Source organism: Typopeltis vanoorti, chromosome 2 (genome assembly GCF_054136105.1).
Source record: "Typopeltis vanoorti isolate ZY-2024b chromosome 2, IOZ_Tvanoo_1.0, whole genome shotgun sequence".
NCBI classification, from domain to species: Eukaryota; Metazoa; Arthropoda; class Arachnida; order Uropygi; family Thelyphonidae; genus Typopeltis; species Typopeltis vanoorti.
The window spans coordinates 140000805-140022663 of record NC_143550.1 but is presented as its reverse complement, the minus strand read 5'-3'; the positions used below and the strand labels follow the sequence as shown (position 1 = coordinate 140022663).

At 34.6% G+C, this 21859-nt stretch overlaps 1 protein-coding gene across 2 annotated transcripts in view; it reads left to right on the top strand.

The window, feature by feature from the left end:
* The window catches only part of LOC150109471 (disco-interacting protein 2-like), a 456967-nt gene that overhangs the window by 291671 nt on the left and 143437 nt on the right, over positions 1-21859 (top strand). For both annotated transcript variants that reach the window (XM_090408476.1, XM_090408468.1), the window contains exons 15-17: positions 541-643; positions 4734-4798; positions 12814-12907. In XM_090408476.1, coding sequence (XP_090264602.1) covers positions 541-643; positions 4734-4798; positions 12814-12907 — 262 coding nt within the window. The remainder of the gene's footprint in view (positions 1-540; positions 644-4733; positions 4799-12813; positions 12908-21859) is intronic.

Sequence of the window (21859 nt, the reverse complement as noted above, 5' to 3'; positions counted from 1 at the left end):
CTATGTCAGTGATATTTTCCATCAGTAGAAAAGAGGTAGAGCTTGCCTCTTTTCCATTGATGTTTCTTTGATATTTCTTATCTTCAAGTGAATATATTGCTGAGTTTGAGGTTGATTCCAGTGGCTGACTTATCACTGTGTGTCTGGTTTTCCTGATCAACACAGCAGGAGCTTATTTAACCAGGTAATGTCTCAGCCAGCCTTACACTTGATTATGTTGAAAATACCATCACAATGTATATGTGGTTTAAGCTAAGTCATACAGTTCAGATAGCTAAGTCCTTAATTCCTAGCCCAATCTCATTTTTTCACTAGCTAGTGGGTACCTGCTAACAGAGTGTAATAAAGTTGTTCCTAAATTTAAATGTAGTTTAATAAAATATTGTTAATAAAGTACTTGGATTTTGTTTACTCAGTGTTTATTACATTTCAAACACTGGATATTTTGAAAACTAGAATGTTATTATATTGTGCACTTTCTAATAAAATAATCCTCACTTTGTGTTTGAAATAACATTGATATTCTTTGTTTTATTTTAGTATTCAGTGGATAAAGATGGGGCAATGAAGGGTGTAACAGTAACTAGGTTTGCAATGGCAGATCATTGTAGAGCTCTCACTGCAGCATGTAATTACACAGAAGGTATAACTTTCTGATTTCCGTTTTGTCAGTATTTTGTACTAATGTATATTTCTTTTACGTGTATGTTGTCGGGGTGAGGTAGGGTAAGATGGGTGTGTGCATGCATGTAAGGATATTTTATTGAATGCTGCTATTAGAATAGTATGTGTAAACATACAAAAACATGTGTCAATATATGTACAATACACCCAGCTATATCGAACATCGTTATAATGAAATGACAGAATAGCGATCTTTTGAAAATTCTTGAGTACAATATATTGTCATAGTACTATTTTTAGTTTGATATTGGAAACAGAGAGAGTTTTAAAAATTCAGAATAGCAAACTGCATTTACCATTAGATATAACTCCACTTCACAAAATTTGCTAACTGAATGTGAGTTACCTGAAGAGTTTTGCTACTTTGGTTTTGAAAACCATATTATCACTGAAGTATGTGTGTTGTCAAGGAGGAAAATAATGCCGAGGAACAGTGTATGCAAATAAAACTATCTTTTGTTATTTCACGGACATATCTCTTTTGGGTGTGAGGATATTATGATGAAAACATAATAGGATGCCTGTCATAAATTTAATCAACTGAGCACATCATCCATATTTCGTTGGGTTGCATCCAATGTTTACAGTGATTGCCAGTTGAAAATCAACTACTCGAAATACATAGTTTATTTGTGAGCAGTGCTGTGGTTGTGCCACAGAAAGAAATACTAGAAGTTTTGTGATGTTCTAAAACTTGAAACTAAACCATATGGTTCATTCATTTCATATGGTGATTCAACAGCTGTGAGTCCCCTTTTACAGGGAGGTACGGCACCACTTCAATCCCCCCTATTTTTATCTGGGCTCGGGACCGGCATAGCTGACAATTCAGACCTATGGCCGGAGGGATTGTCTTAAGTATGCCTGACTGTATCCATGTGTGTTCACTGGGCCAGTTTGCCTGCTTGCAAGATGAAAAACTTTCATCTTGCAAACAGCAGGGTTTTTCTTAGGGGGGAAAACCCTGCTGTCCACGCCCGAGACCAGCTAACTTGGCTATGACTGAGGAAGATCCTTAAGCTCCTTACGTCGTTGATGGGAATCAAACCTAGGACACTCCTTCCCCTTGTGAAGTACATGGCCACTATTCTAATCATGCGGACCATATGGTTAAAAACATATAACTTCAGGTTTAGAGAAAACTTAAAATTATAGGACAAATTTACCCACATTACAATGCATTTTCTTTTTCTTTCTTTCTTTCTTTCTTTTTTTTTTTTGGACGGGGGTGGGGGGGGAATTGATCACATCAATTAATATTTTAAAAATATTATACAGTTGACTCTTACCATAGTGAACATCATTATAATAAACTAACAAAAGTCTTGAACAAATCCATAAGTGCAGCATTGTTATAAAGAAAATTCACTGTATCCAGCTATCCTTTATAACAAACTATTCCTGTAATCTCTAGGAATTTGCTACAGAAGAGTTGGCTATATTTATCATTATATACTGTGTATTTTTTTTTTTTTTAATATCTGATAATTACATAGTGGTTAACTAAAAACATTTATTCATTTTATTTGTTGCTTATTTTTTATTTAGGTCTTTTTTTTTTGTCTCTTGAAACTGAAGTTTGACACCTTGCCATCATTATGCTTGTATGTGAATGCAACAAAAGGCTGTTATTCCATAGCATAACAGCCTTTTGTAGGTTCCTAATAATAATTTAATTCTCGTTAAATATCACACAAAATTTTAAAGAAGCATCAACCATTCTAGCTCTTACTGTTGAGGTAAAATCTGCAAAAATTCGATTTCAGTCTAACCTAATTCTTATTAGGTTGAAATATATATTTCAGCTTAATTTGTGATCTTTAAGCCATCTCCAATGGTATTCTGATAACTTCATCAGTTTCAATGCTAGCAAAATCCAGTTCTGCCTTATTTCCCCAAAATAAGGACCATTTTCTTCTAGTATTATCCTTGACAACACTCAAATCTGTAGATGAGATTTCTTCTTGGATCACCCTGATATCAAGCTTCTCATGGCTTCTGACCAGGATTTCTCTTTGGCTTAAGGCATTACTTCACCTCCGAACTGTTAACCTTATACAAATCACAAATCCACCCAGCTATTGAATACTGCTCTCCCATTAAGAGCTCCCTAAAATACTTGACTCATTACAAAAGAGGGATCAGATTGATTAATAACTCATCTCTTACCGACTCACTCCATCCACTTTTTCACAGGTGTTTGATTTCTACAATATGTATGTTCTATAAACATTTCCATGGCAAATGTTCATATGAAATAGCATCACTAATTCCTTCATTCTGTACTAAATCCATCAGAACATGTGCAACTGCCACCCAACATCCCTTTACAGTGTAACTCAAACCTACCGAACAAGTTTCTTTTCCTTCTCCTTCATCCCTCATTCAAAACTCTCACTGCTGCTGATGTATTGTGGAACAGTCTCCCCCCACCACCACCACCATGTGTTTCCCAAGGAATGCAATATACAGGCATTTTAAATCAAATGCAAATAAGTTTCTCCTTCCCCAACCCATGCACAGTACTAATGTACTATAGAATGATCAACCAACTTCTCACATGTGGGATTAACATTTAAAAAAAAAAAAAAAAAAAACCCTGCCTCAACCCTCTTATAGTTGACTCTTACTGTAACAAACTAAGAGACAAAGAATACATTGTTACAGTGGATATTTCTTAAGAATAGCAATATGCCTATGGGCTTCAGTTGGTACTTTTTCTATAGTTTGCTATAGTTGATAAGTTCATTATAATAGTGTATGCTATTGTGAGAGTTAACTATATATTATAGTCTTCCTCTAGGTCTATTTTCTACCATTTTTCTTTAAACACTTATTTTTCTAATCTGTCTGCTGTTTAAGTGACTATACCATCTTAGATTAACTCTTAAATTAAGTGAAAAGCTTAACCACAATAGAAATATAATACTTGAATGATAACTAAATATTTCAGACTGAAAATCAGCAGTTAAAAAACATTCAAACAAGGCAGAACATTCAGCAGTCAGTCATCCATTTGAGACAAGTACTGTATACTAGAATGATCACACATCATTCAAATTAAAACTAAATAGTTGTTCAAGGAGATATAGCTATAAAAAAGTAAAGAAAATATTGATTGCACTTGCTTTGGATAAGCCATTAGAATGATAACTTAATGGCTAATATTTTGCAAATAAATAAAATACTAATAACAGTTGCTTATCTTAAGCAACTGTAACAAGTATTTTATTTATATTTTATGGTTATATCTTCAGAACAACTATTTAGTTTTAATTTAGAATGATGTGGCAAGACCTCAGAGCACTCCTTAAATATTAGTGTAAAAACTTCTGTGCACCAGATACATCTGCTTCTAGAGGAACTTGTGTTCATTGTTAGTCAACTGTTGTATCAGTCTGGTCTTGAGACTCTGCTGCTCTCGCAAACAACAGACTGTGGGTTCAGTTCCTGCTATTTCATGGATGTAGGTATAAATCATTAGGTAGTAGATAACTTTCATTGCCTCATGAGATCACCACCCTGTTTATTGACGGTCTGAATTAGCATGGAAAATACTATGTTTCAATCAGATTATCTAATCTTAGCTCACATAGGCAACCAATTGTACAATATGTTTATGACCTTTCATGACTAAGATTCATATAAAAGATAATCTAAGGTGGTATAGTTACTTAAAAAGAACAACTAAAGAAAAGTTAGCAAAACAAGTGTTTGATTTTAGATGGCAGGAAAAAGGCTTGGAGGAAAATATAGGTGGATTGATGTGTTGTGGAAGACGTTAATTCAGAAGAAAATTGATGATAAAAGGTTAGTAATAATATAAACTTAATTTATGTAGTGCTATCTAGTATCCTGTAACTTATTGAAGGTATACATTGGGAATTAATGATCTTGAGATAGCTTTTCACAAATTTTATTTGGTTTAAGTTTTCTAATTAGTATGACTGAAATATTTTAAAATGCATTTGTGTGTGTGTGTGTGTGTGTGTGTGTGTGTAATATATATATATCCAGTGTTGCTGAAATATCTTTATTTTTTTTTAAAGGGGAAGTCATGGTCTGTGTTTTAGATTTTAAGAGAGAAGTTGGCTTGTGGCACAGCATTCTTACAGTAAGTTTGTTTGAACAATTTAGATTTAAGTGAGTAACAAGTTATTCATATTTATTTATTTTTTGTTAATTTCTTATCACTTAAGTAATCATCTTAAAATATATCTCATTGGTGTTATGCAGTAGAGATCCAAAAATTTGGGCACTTTAGCAAGTGCTCAGAAATTATAGAATGTTCAACTATACATGATTAAAATACTGATACATTCAACTCTTGCTATAGCAAGCATGCTGCTATGACAGTCAATATAACACTACCAAAAGTCAAATCCTGGTCTCATAGGCACAATACTTGTTTGAATGGAAATTCACAATAGCAAACCAGGCACTATAATCCTCTAACCTTACAATCCCTATGAGCATACTATAGAAGATGACTGTGAGCTACTCATTGTTTTTAGACATTTATTGGAAACAGACACTAAAAAGGTATACGTAAAATAAGTTGACACTTTTATTTCATATTATTGCTTGTTACTTATTTATCATTCTGGAATGGAAAAGGATGGAAAGTTCTTGATTTTGCAAGAAGGATATAAAATTAGAAGGATGTCGAATTCTTGATCTTGCATAATGGGATGAAAGAAGTGTATTTCTTTCATCCCATTTATTGTTTCATTGCAGTTCTGATTTTTCTCTCTCCTTGCAGAAAACTTCACCATATGTCTCTCTTACTGTTAGTCATTGTTGACTTCAGTTTGTCAATAAGTTTCTGAGATTTGATTCCAAACTCTTTCATTTTTTCTTCAAATACAGAACACCTGTGTAGCTCGGTGAAAGTGGCACATGTGCTGTCCATGGCGCTAGACTGCCTGAAAGAAGAGCATTGCAAGTTCTATTCTAGTTGCTGATTAGAGAAATTTTTGCTAAAGCCTTTTTTTGACTAGTTCCCGAGTTAGTCAATGTCTGGCACAGGCAAGCAGGTTTTTTTCTCCTGGAAATTTGGGTTTTTCTTCCCATAAACGCAAGAAAATCGACCATAGAACCCACACTGTTTTCAGACAATAAAACATAGCATTAGGATTAGGAACCATGAGATGGAACCACTTGTCAGTCACATCTCTTCACTAGTGCTGTGTATAATTAGTGATAGTCTTGGGTCAGCTATCTCTGATTAGCTACTGATAAAGATTGAACTGTCCCCTCAGTCTACAAAAAGGGCTGAAATGGCCTCTACTACTTCCTATAGGGCAGTGGTGTTCAACCTTTTTTACTATGCAAGCTACATTTCTATAAAAAGTTATTCGGGGATCTACTCTCTTATATAGATAACATTCCCCCAACCTGATATCTGATTACGCACAAATAAACAACTAAAAACTTTATTTATGTATTTAAAAATTTATTTATCACTTTTAATTATTTTAATACAACAAAAAAAACAAACAAACAAATATATTGGAATAAAATATTTATTTCTCTATTTTGGAAAACCAAAGTTAGAAAAAATAACAGATTGATTACAAACTCACAAGTTATAAGAAATGCTGGTTGATTAAAAAAAAAAAAAAAGTTAATGTGAAATTTGGCATTGTTTGGACCTTGCAATTTTTTCATCATCAAGTTGATATGATGATAAAGTGGCCAATCTCAGACAAAGTATGTCGATTCGAAACATTACAGAATTTTTCATGCAAATATCAGTTAATATTGGGAGTTTTTCATGTGCATACTTCCAAATGACTTCATTATTTATTGATTTTAAATATAAATTATTCTGAATGTTTATTATCTCAAGTTCTACTTCAGCTTGGTTTATATCAAACAGCCCACTAATTTTATTTGAAATTTCTGTGATGTTCAAGTTTTCTTGAAATGGATTATTGATAAAAGATACAATCATTTAGTTTTATCAAAATCTTTAAATCTTGAATTTATTTCTTCCTCAACTAATTCTATTTCATGAATAAATTCTTTTAAATCATAGCGAAGCATTTCTTGATTTTGTTCAGAAAATTTTAATAAATATGGGAGATGTCTAAATTCGCGGTCATTTATATTTTATATTTTTCTTTAATAAAAGTAAGTATTGTTGGAAAGTTTTTATTGAACTTAACATGTCAATTAAATTTTTATCTCTACCTTGTAACTCTACATTTAAATTGTTTAATTTCGTACAGAAATCTACTAAAAATGATAAGTGTAATAACCATCTTTTATCACTCAATTTGGATTTTTTATATCGTTAATTAATACGAGAAATCTTTCTAAAAATTGACTTCTGCTGAGCCAGTGAACTTTATTGTACAACAGAAGTTCCCTATCATCATCATACATTTAAATAACCGCCGTTGCAGGGCTTTTCCTAGAACAGAATTTACAATTTTAAATATAATATCCAAAACATTATTTGTGTTTAATCTTTTACTACACAGTACTTGTTGGTGAAAAATACAGTGGTATGTTAAAAAATCTGCATATTTGTCATCGTTTTTACATAATGAAATGAAGCCTGATTTATTGCCTATCATTGCAGTAGCACCATCAGTAGTAATAGACACAAGTTTAAAAAGCGGAAGTTTGTGTTGTTTCACAAATTCATCAAATTCTGAAAAAATGTCTTCTCCCCTAGTCCTTCCCAATAATGGTATAATTTTCAAAAGTTCTTCTTTACTTTAATCTTGAAATACCATGTGAATAAATACCATTAACTGAGCAATATCAGTGAAGTCGTTTGATTCATCGAATTGCAATGAAAACACAACACACTGGTGAATGTCTGACATTAACCTGGCCTTGAAACTTTTCTCTGGGTAAATTGGAACTCTTCCTTTCGGCAATTTGAAACCTTGTCTATGGCCTAGAAGTAATGTCTCTCTAGTGATGTCTCGAACCGAGAAGCTCCTTTCTGGAAGCTGGAAACTCCTCTCTCAAGCAATGTGGATCCAGGCAGTCTCTCTGACAGCGACTCTGGACCAGGCGGCCTCCTCTCTGACAGCAATTCTGGAACTGGGACCCCTTCTGCTTGCTTCAGTCCCTTTTTATTAGGCCTCCTCTGAGACCTCGCATGAAGTTTGGCAACCCCCAAAGAATCGGCATGAGTCTTTCATCTTAAGTTTCAAGTTCGGCACACCTTTTGTTCTCCTCCGCTTTCTCTTGATTGTAAGTTGCCGGCCATCGGAAAGTTGTTTGAATTCTTTCTGACTGACTTCGGAGATGTTTACACTTAGAGCCTGCAAGCCTTTCTCATACATACAAGTTTCAATAACAATCTTTCTAATGCCGCCATGTACAGCTTTGGCGACAAAAACATTGCCTTTATTTTTAACACTCTAACATATTGTTATTAAAGCAGTATGTACGGTTAGCTTCAAAAGAGTTATTTGCAAAAACATCTAATACAAACTATAGCGAGACAAACAAATTTTATTTTTTTCAATATTCACATGGGACTTAACCTAAGTATAAAAATCGATGTAATGTGCTTTGGAATATTTAATATTTAAGCTACAATTGAGTTTTTACACTTTGCTTATAATCGTATTCACTCGGCTCGCTGTTTGACTTCCACTGATCCAAATTAATTAATTTACCCGGACTTATAAGAAAATTACTGATTTGTCAATTTTAACGAAAAATAAATAAACAATAGCAATACACTTAAAGCAAATTAAAAATAATACAAAATAATGATAAATAAAATATGTTTTCAGTTTTAATTAAATTTGTGAGGAGGAATATACAAGAGATCGACCAAAAATCGCTCCGCGATCGACGGGTTGAACACCCCTGCTATAGGGGAATAAAAGGCATTAGCTAATTTTTTGTTTTTGTGTGTGTGTTGTCTACAACTGAAACCTGTTCAACTTGGATTAATTTTTAAACATTTTTACACACTTTTCTTTTTGATATGATATTCAATTTTATCTCACTCAAAACTAAATGGTGATCACTTCTAATTTCAAAGTACTGTATCCATCATGAAGATATCACTATCGTTATAACACAGTCAGTGAGAATCTTTTTATTTTTCTTGTCTTCTCTCCTGATTCTGGCAGAGCTTTGTGGTAGAACAGTGATGACAATTCCATGTTTTTAAGTGAAATCTAACAGGTACTTTCCATTATTGCATTGTTCTCTTCTCTAAATTTTTCTGAAACATTTCTATATGTGTGGCATTTATTTCCTACTCTGTTGTTTAATGTTGGAAGTTACAAGGAGTGATGAGAGCTTGGTCCACCTTTACCACGAGTTGCCTCAGTCCTGAAGATACTTCAGGCGCAAACTTTGTTTGCTGACACTTGGATAAAGGATTAAACTAAATTTATTATTATCTGCTGTTTAATCTTCATCAAGAACCAGCCTTTTCTTATTTTTTTTTTAATACTAGCCACCTTTTCTGTTGCTTTGAAAAATTCTTCAAAATCATCCTTCATAGAACATTCTGTAGAGACCATTATCTTATTGTCCATTTTGATGTTTGTCTGCATTACTATTAGAAACTACTTGCCATTTAAAAAGATATTTGTGTAAATTTATTGTTAGATACTGTAGCTACTCTTTCCTTTCTTTGATCAGTATTGCCTGTATATAACATCCTCGTAGTTATTATTTAAAATGTCACCTGTTTCAGTAACATCAGTTATGTCAATGTGATACTTCTCTAATTCTTCTCTCATTCCATTTTTTTCTTGTTAATATTTCTTACACTGATGGTGCATATCTTGAATTCTACAGATGTTTAGTTTGAGTTCCAGTAGCTGACATTTCACTGTTTCCTCAGGTAACCTAACGAAAATAGCTGGGGCCTAGTTTATCCAGATGACTCCCCATCTAGCATGACATTTCATCATGTTGTACCATCCTGTTGTGATTGGCCAGTAGAAAACATAGTTTGGTCAACTAAATACGAAATTGCCAATCCATCCTCCTTAGTTGTAGGTATCCACCTGGATAATGAGGCTCACTGCAAAAAAGGTTAAGTTTTGGGCATTACATCAGAGGCTGCATATTCAAAAGGCACTGTATGGAGGTATCCCAGTTATCTAGCTTTGACACTTAAGCAATCTCTCATTAGTTTATGCATTCCTATAAACACACATTTTATTGGAATTATGATGGTAGTGATGATTTCAGGAGACACCTTGTTGGGTGGATGCACATCTATACATGCTTCCTAGCAGAACTTTGATTGCTGCAACATATAGAGACAAAGTCTTTGAATCCCTGTATTCATCTGTATGCAAGTGTGATGGGGGAGACATTTATCCTACAATACGATAATGCTCATTCTCATAGAGCATAGCTTGTGGACCAATATCTTCAAGAGACTGTCATACATATGGACTGGCCAACCTTTTGCAGGTTGTCCAGTCCATATCATTTAATTTAATTTAAAAGGATAAAGTGACCAACCAGGTCACTTAATCCTATCGAGCATATCGGCTAGGCAGATATGTTACTGCTCTCAACTCCCCCTCCCAAAATATTGAGGAAATTTGAGGAATTTTGCAAGAATTGGTTGTTATTACTCACTGAACTCCTAGATACTATTATAAACAGTGTGAATCATCATTGTGAGTGTGTGACCACATTCCTTATTGAGATACTTTGACAATCTCATTTTGACCTCTTGTTTTGAACTATTGTCTTCATGTACCCATTTATTACTGGATTGAACAATTTATTTATAATTTTTGTGGGCGTTTCTTTCACATCTCATATCATATTTCACAGAATTGCATAAAAATTCATCATACAGTTTTTAGTTATATTCAGAGATTGCAGCTACATCATGAATCTTGAAAATGATTACAGAATTCCAGATCCAAGCTATAAATGGCACTTGGTTTTTATTTTTATTTTTTTTATTATTGAATTAAAAAAACAATTTTTTAATATTTAGTTACTTGGTTACCAGTCTTGTTTTATTATTATTGTTGTTGTTGGTACTCGAAGGAGTCAAAAGACTCATTGCAGAAGACCCACTGTATCCATTAAAACAATACCCATGATACACCTCTTTAAACTTATTCACTATTGGAGCACTCACAACCATCAACTTAATGACCTTGTTGTTTATATTCCTTTCACAGTGTTTTCTGTTTTTGCAGCTCCTGCTTTATATTACTAGTCATCCACTTAATCCCTACTCGGTTTATCCTCCTGACCCTGGTTATGTACTCTGATACTGCTTCACTCAAACAATCCTTGACTGCTTCCCATGCACTAATGACATTCATTCCATGTAGTTTCTTATGCTATGGCACTGCTCCAAGTTGCCTCCTGACTTTTTCATAATCATCAGCTTTGTAGTTCTTCATAAACCCTTTCTTGACTGAAATTTTCACATATTGAGCAACCTCCTAGGAAAAGATGGCATGATCACTTTCTCCAATGAGAGGTACAGTTGCTACTGTGCTGTTTCAGGTAATTATCCCTTGGTAACGGTATAAATTATCTTTCCATTTTTCCATGTGCCCTTTCCTCCTTCCAATCTACATCACCAGTCTCCCATGATAATTGCTTAGCCTGCACTCATTGTGCTAGTCTGTTGATGCATGTCATCCACATCTTCTTCTGGATCCCCAGGTCTATAGTAGCAACCAACAATATATTTTGTTCTGTTGGCCTCTATCTCACACTAGACAACCCCAAATGAACCATTTCCATCAGATCTACAATCTTCCTCAACTTCTATTTTGTTGGTTGAAGTTCTTCAGCTATCATTAATAACATCCCTCCTTCTGCCCTATTTCTTCTATCTTCTCTGAAAATGCAGTATCCATTACATGGATACCCTTGTAACTATTTCATTCTCTGACAACCAGATTTCACTGATGCCAATAATGTTTGGCCAAGTTGAGCTGACCAATGCTAAAAGCTCCTCTCCTTTATTTATAATAGCCACCCAGGGGTGGCTATTTCTGCACAGTCATTCCTGCACTCACACTCATTTGTCCTAGGGATGGCTAGACATATGCTGGATTGTCCCACCCCACCAATATCTCTAGTTTCCTTTTTTGCATATATTATATGTGGTGTTTTGCATCCCTGAAAAATCTTAATTGTTTTTTTGAATATTATTTTGTATCATTTATCTGTATGTCTTTATTTGAACTATTCTGTTATTTCTCTTTTTGGGTTGCATTATATTTGTATCACATTTTACCATAAATAATGATAAACTGGTATGTGTGCGTTCACTTGCATGCATCTTATTAAAATAACCAAACGAGTGGTAATAGGTTGAAACAGAGAAGAGCTTAATTTAAGAGTAGAAGGAAATAAAGTGGCATATGTCAGAAAATTCAGTTACTTAGACATGTCGATCACAAACAATTTTATGAAGGACCTATCAAACAATAAATCTAGGGTAGTCTACTATGACCAAACTCACAAATATGTGGAAAAATGTACATTTCTTCAAAGAACTTAAAATCAAAATATATAGCTCTATGATACTCCCCACAGTTTTTTTACTGTGCAACTTGGGTTACCAAACAGAAGTTAGGACAAAGAGTGACCAGCTTTAAAAAAAAATAAATAAATACACAGCATGGACTGAAATAAAAACCAGTCAGGAGATCAGAGAAGAATTACACTACCATATTTCAGTAATAACAAGAATCACAAAAACAGTTATAATGATATAGGCATGTGTACAGACTACCTAGTAAAATATTTCCTGAAATTCTCCAGAATGAATGTTAGCATAAAAGGAACGATACTGCCAGGAAGACCTAGAATGAAATGGATAGAAAACATCAAGAAAATAAGTGGGCTGAACTCTTATAGAAATTTATATGAATTGGCTACAGATAGATTGGACTGGAAAGCTGTTGTCCATGGTAACCTCAACCTGCCTTAGGCAGATGGGAAGGATAATGATGATGATTGTTATTTCTTTCTGTATAAAGAAACATTATACAGTGTATGTGTGTGTGCATATGCACCCTCATTGCTTTCTCTTACTTAACCTAGTTAATTCTTTATTTTTGATTACTTCTATGTTGAAATAACATGGATTTTGAATTATTCATTTTATTATTTCATTCCTTTGGTTTTCTTTTATAGAGTATTCTGAATGGTATGCACGTTATATTTATTCCATATTCCTTAATGAAGATCAACCCTGCTTCTTGGATGCTGATGATAACAAAATTCAAAGGTATAATTTTCATCATATGTGGATGAATAAAAAAATAAAAGTGTTGTGTTAATAATATTTTAAAAATACAAATAGTATAATTGAAAAATGTTTAATCTCATCTTTTTTTTTTACCCTCTTTTACCTTGCGGTGTTGAGGGTTTATTAATCATTGGATCTCAAACCGTTCACAGGATAAGGTGGTCAGCCCTACACCCCAGTGTATCCCTATGTCCTGTAGTGTTGAGTTCTCAAGGCTGGTTTGCTTCTTTGCTGGATGAAAAACCCCAGGATAAACTGGGGGAAAAAACCCTACTGTCCACACCCAAGACTGGCTAACTTGGCTATGGCTGAGGAAGATCCTTAAGCTCCTCACATCTCCAACTGGAATTGAACCTAGGACACTCTTTTCCCAGGCATATGGTTACGAAGCACACAGCCACTAGGCTAACCGCACGGACTATGTTTAAACTTTTTGTTAAATATTTTAATGGTCTTATTATTCACATTTCACTTGTATTTTACTGATATTATATTTATATTATACTGATATTTCTCTTGCTAAGAGAAATATCAGTATCCATACCATATTCATTATAGATGTTAATTTCTGGTTATCAGGGTGTCAAAATATATTAAACTGACAGGTTTCAATTACACTGTTATATTTTTGTAGTTAGTAGGCAAAACAAAGTAAGATCGATGAACCAGTATTTACATTTAAATTAAAGATACCAAGAAATTATATACTTGGATAAAGGATTAAACCAAGTATATAATTTCTTGGTATCTTTAATTTATAGTATAACCAAGCGAAAAATTTTCAACAACTATTTACGTTTAAATCTGTATAATGATAATCATTTCTATTTTTTTTTTTTTTTTTCAGTTAAAATATTTTATTTCACAACAAATTCAAGATACGCTCTGTATTACCATGCCTAAATTGTTTGCAGAATTTAAACATGGGAGTGTTAAACAACATAATAACATTATGGCTACCTGTTGTAGGACAGAAATGCAATGTAAATACAGTAATTTAATCTACTTGAAATCATTTGCAATGTTTCTTTCTTCATTTTGAGATTGGGAATTGTAAATTGACATGTATGAGCTATTTATTAGACTAATTTGTTGCTATGTTTCATAAAAATCCTCAGTATAAAATGAATGGAACAGAATCACACTCACAACAGAAAAACAATGAGCAGTGGAGCATTCCTAGATGCCTAATTAAAAATTAATAAAATCTCTAAATACAAGCAGAGTCAAGTGCTGTTTCCTATAATTGAGATAATTGTAGACCATTGAACCTAGTGAGATTAAGGCAAATTAATAATGGATTTCTCTGTAAAGTTTCTCCATCTCAGAAATCTATTTGTTGTGTGGAATTCTAGCTCTTCCCCCCCCCCCCCTCCCCCAATAAGAACTATGTGTTCTGCAAGGCCAGACTACCCAGGTCCATAAACTCGATATTCTATACAATAACCGGTGATGAGCTTTAAATTGATCAAAATATGGTAACTACAAGAGCTAGAAATTAGACAACTGGAAAATTCGAGGGGAGGAACTTGTCTTTAATGACAAAACAGTGAAAACTTTGCTGAATAGAGTTCATATTTTTTGTTTTTTTGCTTGCTTTACCATCATGATCTCAAATTAGAACTTGCAATGTATTATGCAGCAGAACAGCTTCTCCTACAGAAAATTTAATGCCTAGAACTTGCTGTACAGGTTGCTTATGTTGCTAGAATCACTCAATCAATTTCAGAGATCTTCAAGAAATATAATTTAGTGCCCACATTTTTTCTTTATTTTATTTTATTTTTTACTCTGTCATCAAATGCTCTTGTCTATTAACTTCCATCAAGGATAAAAAGTCTCCTCTACCCTCCCAAGTGTTTACCAAGTTCCTTGTGATTGCTATCTCTTTTACTTTGTAAAAAGCATTCTGTTCAGAAAAGACGATAGAAACACCAGTCTTATATGATCTATAATAAGACTAAGAAGTCTAGTCTAGCCCGCATAGAGTCGACTACTAACCACAGAATCTTTTGGTCTCAACTACTACACATCATTACTATTTAAAGTTTGATCATTTGTTCAGAGAGTGCTAAGGCACTACTACACCACTCTTAAAATTAAAACCAACACCAACTTAAACTGTAATGACTGTCATTAGTTACCTGACATGTTGGAGAGTCTTATGCTTATCAGTTAGTATTAGTTTTTTGTTTATCATATCTCAGTCTTCTGTACTGTATTACATTAGTATGCAGTTCATATTTTTTGAAATCCATTGTTCTGATTCTACCTTGTTGAACTTTCTCTTCACTGGTGATCTGTTATATTCAGAAATGGTCATCATCAACATCAAATTCTTGCCATGTACCCTCAAGGGGTGTACAGGATATGATAGTTCTACATGAAAATAATAAATTTAGTTTAATCCTTTATCCAAGTGTGAGCAAACAAAGTTTGCGCTTGAAAATATCTTCAGGACTGGGGTAAGATAGTACAACACCGGGCAACTCGTAGCAAAGGTGGACCAAGCTAACATCACTCCTATCCCAGTATCTCCCAAAATGCAAAACACATCTCCTTGCAGATATGTATAATGTTATGCATTAAGGGAAGGAACTAGTGTTGCCCGGTGTTGTACTACCTTACCCCAGTCCTGAAGATATTTTCAGGCGCAAACTTTGTTTGCTCAAACTTGGATAAAGGATTAAACTAAATTTATTATACTCTAACCAAGTGAAAAAATAAACTTTCAACATCTTTCTCTAAATCCAGAGTAACTCGATAAAAAGGTGGCATGGGCACACCTTTTGGCAACTCTTATAGGTAAAGATGACCTTGCCATTGCTTCTGCCTGGTATCTCCACTTCTGGGCCTGGCTCCCACTGAAGAGATCTCAATAAAGGTCGAAACTAGTCTGGCTAGTGGCCCTTCCCTTAATGCATAAATTATATATATCTGCAAGGAGATGTGTTTTGCATTTTGGAAGATACTGGAATAGGAGTGATGTTAGCTTGTTCCACCTTTGCTACAAGTTGCCCAGTGTTGTACTACCTTACCCCAGTCCTGAAGATATTTTCAGGTGCAAATTTTGTTTGCTCATACTTGGATAAAGGATTAAACTAAATTTATTATAGTCTAACCAAGTGAAAAATCAACTTTCTACTACATGAAAAATTTACATCATTACTAACTTCCTATCTATAATTTTCCTCCAAATCAGTCTGTTACTTGTCAAGACTCCAATATCATTACCAGATCTTATATTTCTATTGTCTAAGGCACTTTGTACAGTATCAAAAATTGTGCCTAAGTAGCTGAAATGTTTTACTCGTTCCACAGGTTCTCAACGCAGTTGACATTTTCAACGATTCTGCCTATTCTTTGTCTTTTTATTGATGACCTTCAATCCACCTATATCTTGGTCTTCCTCTGGGTCGTTTTCCTGCCAACCTGGCAGAGAACACTTGTTTTGCTGATCTTTCCTTGCTCATTCTATTTAAGTGACCATTCCACCTGAGATTAGCTCTGCTAACGCATTCCTGGATGCTGACAATGTCAAGTTCTTTCCTAATATTCTCGTTTTTCATATGATATTGCCATTGATCCCATCTGTTCATGCCCCTAATCTTTCTCAGAACTCTCATATCTGCGGTCTCTAGTCTTTGGTCAAACGTTTTACTTCTGACCCAGCTCTTAGATCCATAAGTTCAAATTGGTTTGAACACTGTCTTGTATACAACTAATTTAGTGTTTCAAGTAATTTCTCTCTTATTCCATATGAATTTATTCAGTTGACTTCCTACCATACCACCTTTGTTGATTCTGTTGTCTATTTCCATATTTAATTTACCATCTTCACTAAAATTCGTGCCTAAGTAGCTGAAATGTTTTACTTGTTCCACAGGTGGTTCTCAACGCAGTTGACATTTTCAATGATTCTGCCTATTTTCATTGTCTTTTTATTGCTGACCTTCATACCATATATATTACAACAGTTATTCAATTTAGTCAGGGAAATTTTGCAGACTTGTAGTGGATTTATTTAGAAGTATTAGAAGTATAACATCATCTCCATAAAGCAAAGAGCTGACATTAACATCTCCAATTTTGATATAATCTTTAATACCACTTTCCTTCATAATGTCATCCATATAGATAATGAATAACAGAGGGGATAATGTACATCCTTGTCTCACACCAGATTTAACATTAAACCAACTTCCTGTACTTCCTTCAATTCTAACTGCTGACTTACAACTCAAATAAAGACTAAGTACTGCTTGATATAATGATCCACTGACACCATACAACTGTAGCGTTTTCAGATCACCAAAACTTAAATACAGATCTTTGTTATATTCACATGCTTTCTCAACTATTTGTCGTAAAGGGAAGATCTGATCCTGACAGCCTCTATTTGGCCTAAATTCAGCTTGTTCTTCACCAAGCTTTTCTACCACAATTCTTCTCAACCGTTTCTCAGGTATACTTGCATAGATCTTGCCAGGAACACTCAGTAGGGAAATACCTCTGTAATTCTGACATTCAGTTTTATTTCCCTTTTTATATATGGGTACTATGAGAGCTCTACTCCAATCATCAGGAATTCATCCCTCTGTCCAGGCTTTCTGAACTATTCAGTGCGGCCAATGTAAGACTCTTATACCACCATACTTCAGCATTTCTGGTCGATTATCATCTATTCCTGCTGCTTTTCCACATTTCAAGCTGAGTGTTTTTTACCGCTGTGCTATCTCTGCTTGTTTCATTTAGTAATTTTTCGAAGTAATTATTCCATACTTCAAGGATATCTTTTTCTCCCATTTTCATGTCACCTTTATCATCTCTAACTCCTTTTAAAACACTCTTTCTTCCATTTCTAAGCTTCTTCAACAATTTCCAGAATATCTTACCACCTTCTTGATATTTATTTTCTATGTTCCTGCCAAAGTCTTACCATGACTTTTATTTAGCTAGTTTTACACAGTGTTTAGCATTCTTGCATTTGTCTCTATATTCTCTAAAAGCACAAGCTGACTTATTTGCTAGAAACTTTTTCTATGCTTTCTTCTTTAACTGCCTGTGTCCACCATGGAGTTCTAATTTTTCACCACATGCCTCTTTGGCTGAATCAGTCAGTGTTTTCTTCAAGGCTTGCCACTAAATCTCCAAGGTTTGGTTGCTGTTCTCAAACTCTTTCATTTTTTCTTCAATAATCTTTGTGTATTTTAGTATACAGTTCACATCTGCTCAACTTTTATTCACTTTAAAACTTTGTTAAATGTTATTCTTTTCAATATGAAAATCAATTTTATCCTGCTCAAGACTAAATAGTGATCACTTCCAATTTCAAATCCTCTGTACACTCTGTGTCCTGCACCAGGAAGACACATCACTATCAACAATAACATAGTCAATGAGACTTTTCTTATTCCTTGCCTCTTCTCTCATTGTGAATTTGTGCACATTTTTATGTTGGAACATGGTGTTAGTAATAACCAGTCCATGTCCTGAGCAGAAATCCAAGAGATATTTGCCATTATTATTTGCTCTGCTCTTTTCTCGAAATTTTCCCAAAATATTTTTGTATGTCTGACAATCATTTCCTTGTCTGCTATTTAGATCCCCAACAAGGACCAACTTTTCCTTTTTCATTGTGTCAGTTGCTTTCTCTAAAGCATCAAAAAATTCCTCCACTTCTACCTTAGTAGAACCTTCTGTGGGACCATAGGCACAAATAAGTCTCATTGTCCAGTTCCCCATTCTCATATTTGCCCACATTACTCTACTTGAGACTGACTACCATTCAAGAAGATTAGCCTCGTATTTAGTGTTGAATATTATGGCTACTCCTTCTTTTCCTTGATTGTCATTGCCTGAATATAACATTTTGTATTTATTGCTCAGAAAGATCTCACCAGTTTTTGTCTTTTTTGTTTCAGTCACCCCTATTATGTTGATCTGGTACTTATCTAATTCCTTGGCTAGCTCCATTTCTTTGCCATTCAGGCTTCTTACGTTGATAGTACCGATCTTTAACTCTGGTGATGTTGAATTGGGATGTGTTTTCAGATTTTTTCCAGTAGCTGACTTTTCGATGTTCGCCCTGGTTCCCTGGCAAAAACAGCGAGGGCCTTGTTTAACTGGGCGACGCCCCAGCCGGCATGAAATTTTGTCATGTTGTACCATCATTTTGTATTTTGGTTTAAGCGAAGAAGAATACAATTTGGTTGGCTAAATCCCAAATTGTCAGCCTATCCTCGTTCGTTCAGTATCCAGGTAGATATCCAACAGGATGCACCATGAGAAGATGAGGATTGGACATTAGTTTAGAAGCCCTGGTCGGTTCTCCGTCTTTCTTTAAAGGCTATATGGAGGTCTCCTCAGTTATATAGCTTTGACCCTTAACCCTACTAAAACAAACACAGAAGCACATCATGAGTGTAATTAACCCTTTAACTGCTGATAACGTATTATTGCGGGCTCAGAAATACATGCCTCTTGCTGAGCCCGTATATATGTACGGTTGGCGTGCCTCCCATATGCAGACAATATTTTAGTATGGAAAGAATCATCGTAAGATATTCAAGCTTGACAGGTATGTTCCTTCATCTGTTGCCAACCAGTTGAAGTTTATTTGATTGGGTTTCTGTCCTTGTATGACATCTAAAGAGAAAAATTTGAACTGGTGCAACTAATCATATGTAATCATATGCTCTTTATATATTTTGATTAATTTCTACATAAATTAATGTGTATAATTTGCATAATCAAGTGGACACCCCTCAAGCGAACATCACTTGATTATGCAAATTTTATAAAACACTATTATTGCCATTTTTGTGAGTGAACAAGTGTATATCGGAGACATAAAAACTAGTAAATGCAAATTGAAAGGAACATAAAAAACGTTTTGTTTTTCTTAAATGGTCAGTAATTAATAAATAAGTTTGTATTTGAATTTAACATCCATTCTGTTGATTACAGGCCTGAATTGTAGTTATTATCGTATTCCCATAATGTACTTTGTGAGTTAATCTCCAAAGATGATGCTAGGATGGGCTGGCTGAAGAAGTGCTCGGGTTGGCCAGTCAAGTGAAGGAGGCTTATATACATTTTAGATTGAGAAGTTGTTCAGCTGGATATCAACAAAAAAGTCATTTTGTGAATGGTTCAGAGATTCTTCCCAAATTTGCTTTTGCATTAGATCACCAGGCCATATCTTTCATTAGGCCTATCAGTAAGAAGAAAGTAGCCAGGAATGGTAATATTTCCTTGTGGGTTGTGATGATTATCTTGTAGAGCAGTAATGTCTACTTTGTGCCTGGTAAGGATATTATTTAGTACCTCTGATTTTGATCTAGTGAATCCCTTGATATTCAACTGGAGGATAGTCAGGCAATTTCCAATGTTCTTGTTTGATTATGTTTGTTCATTTTTAAGGTTACTGAAATGATTTGGAGACTAGTGTACTTTTCGAACATGGTCCTCTGCCTAATCTATGGATGTGAACCTTGTTGACCTGGGCAATGTTTGAGCCAGTATGTCTACATTGATACTGTGTGCTCATTTCTTGTAGTGTCTAGATTACCACAGTTGGCATTTAGACCTCCCAAGGTGAGGTATTAGTCAGAAGTTGCTATTTAAGGCAACCATTAGTCTCTGAAATAGAGGCTGTTCCTGATCAGAGAAGATTGGCCTGTGCAGCTGCATAGGGACTGTCCACCAGGTAAGGTGGACAGTCCCTGCAGTTTATCTTCAGGTACCTTCCCAAGGGCATGCTTATTTAATGGTGGCATAGGGCCCATATAACATTGTTGTCTTAGAGTTCTGTAGTGTTTTGGTTTGAGAGACCTTGCCAAAGGTCATTCCACCACCTCTGATGGCAATGCTGCTGTTGGTCTAGAACTGCTTATATGGAGGGCAGCTGCCTTTCATACCTGGGAGGTGATCCACTATCTGCCACCTGTGAACTTGTCTGGTTGCAGTCAGCTCTGCAAGATAATTCATGCTTATGAACTGATTCCTGATCTTAGCATATATGCTCTTCAATCAATAGACCGTGGATCCATATCCCACCTGCATATAGATGTTAATTGGAATGTCTTTAGATTGAAGAGGAATTTCATCACTTGGTGTAAGACCTGGTGGTCTTTTGTAGGTGAGATTTACATTAAAAATAAATAGAAATAAAAAAGTACTCTATTATGTGCATACCTTCATAAGGAGGACTTGTGTTAATGAATGTCAGTGAAGTAAGTTGGCGTATAGATTCTTCTGCTGTGGGAGAACGAAGGAATCTGCTGCCTCTATTCCCATTACGGTGATACTTGCTTCTAAGGGCCAATGAATTTTGCTTGTGGAACTTGAATTTGTTGAATCTAAAAAAAAGTTTTGGTAGTCTCATAATTATAGCGTATAAAAAAACTTATTACTACACGGTCCTTTCTGTTGACTCCATAGACCTATTGCAGGAAGCCCACACTAACCATGATTCACACAACAGCCATATATTTCTCCTTTAACTCATTCTCATGCAGAGAACTCACAATTCCCTTGGGTTGGGTTGTCAAGGGCTTTATTATTCACTCATTGTCCCTTTTTTTTCAAGGAAAAAAAAAATCTAGTCTTCATATTCAATTACACAAATTTTAGAGTATTCCATAAGCTGTGTAAAGTTGTTTTCTTGGTTTCTATCATATTCCCTTTTTTTTTCCCTTATCAGCTGAACTTTGTACTCTACTGATGTTCAGTCTACCTTCATAGGATGCAGTCTGCAGACTAGTCACTATTTTGGTCACTTGCCTCTGGATCCTCTCTACCATTTCTATATTCCCAATGAACTCATGCAACCAAACCTCTTTATAAGACTTATTAAAGTCTTATAAAAAGGGATAATAACTTCCTTTTCCTGCTTGCCAGGATTTCTACATTTACAAAAAAAACCAA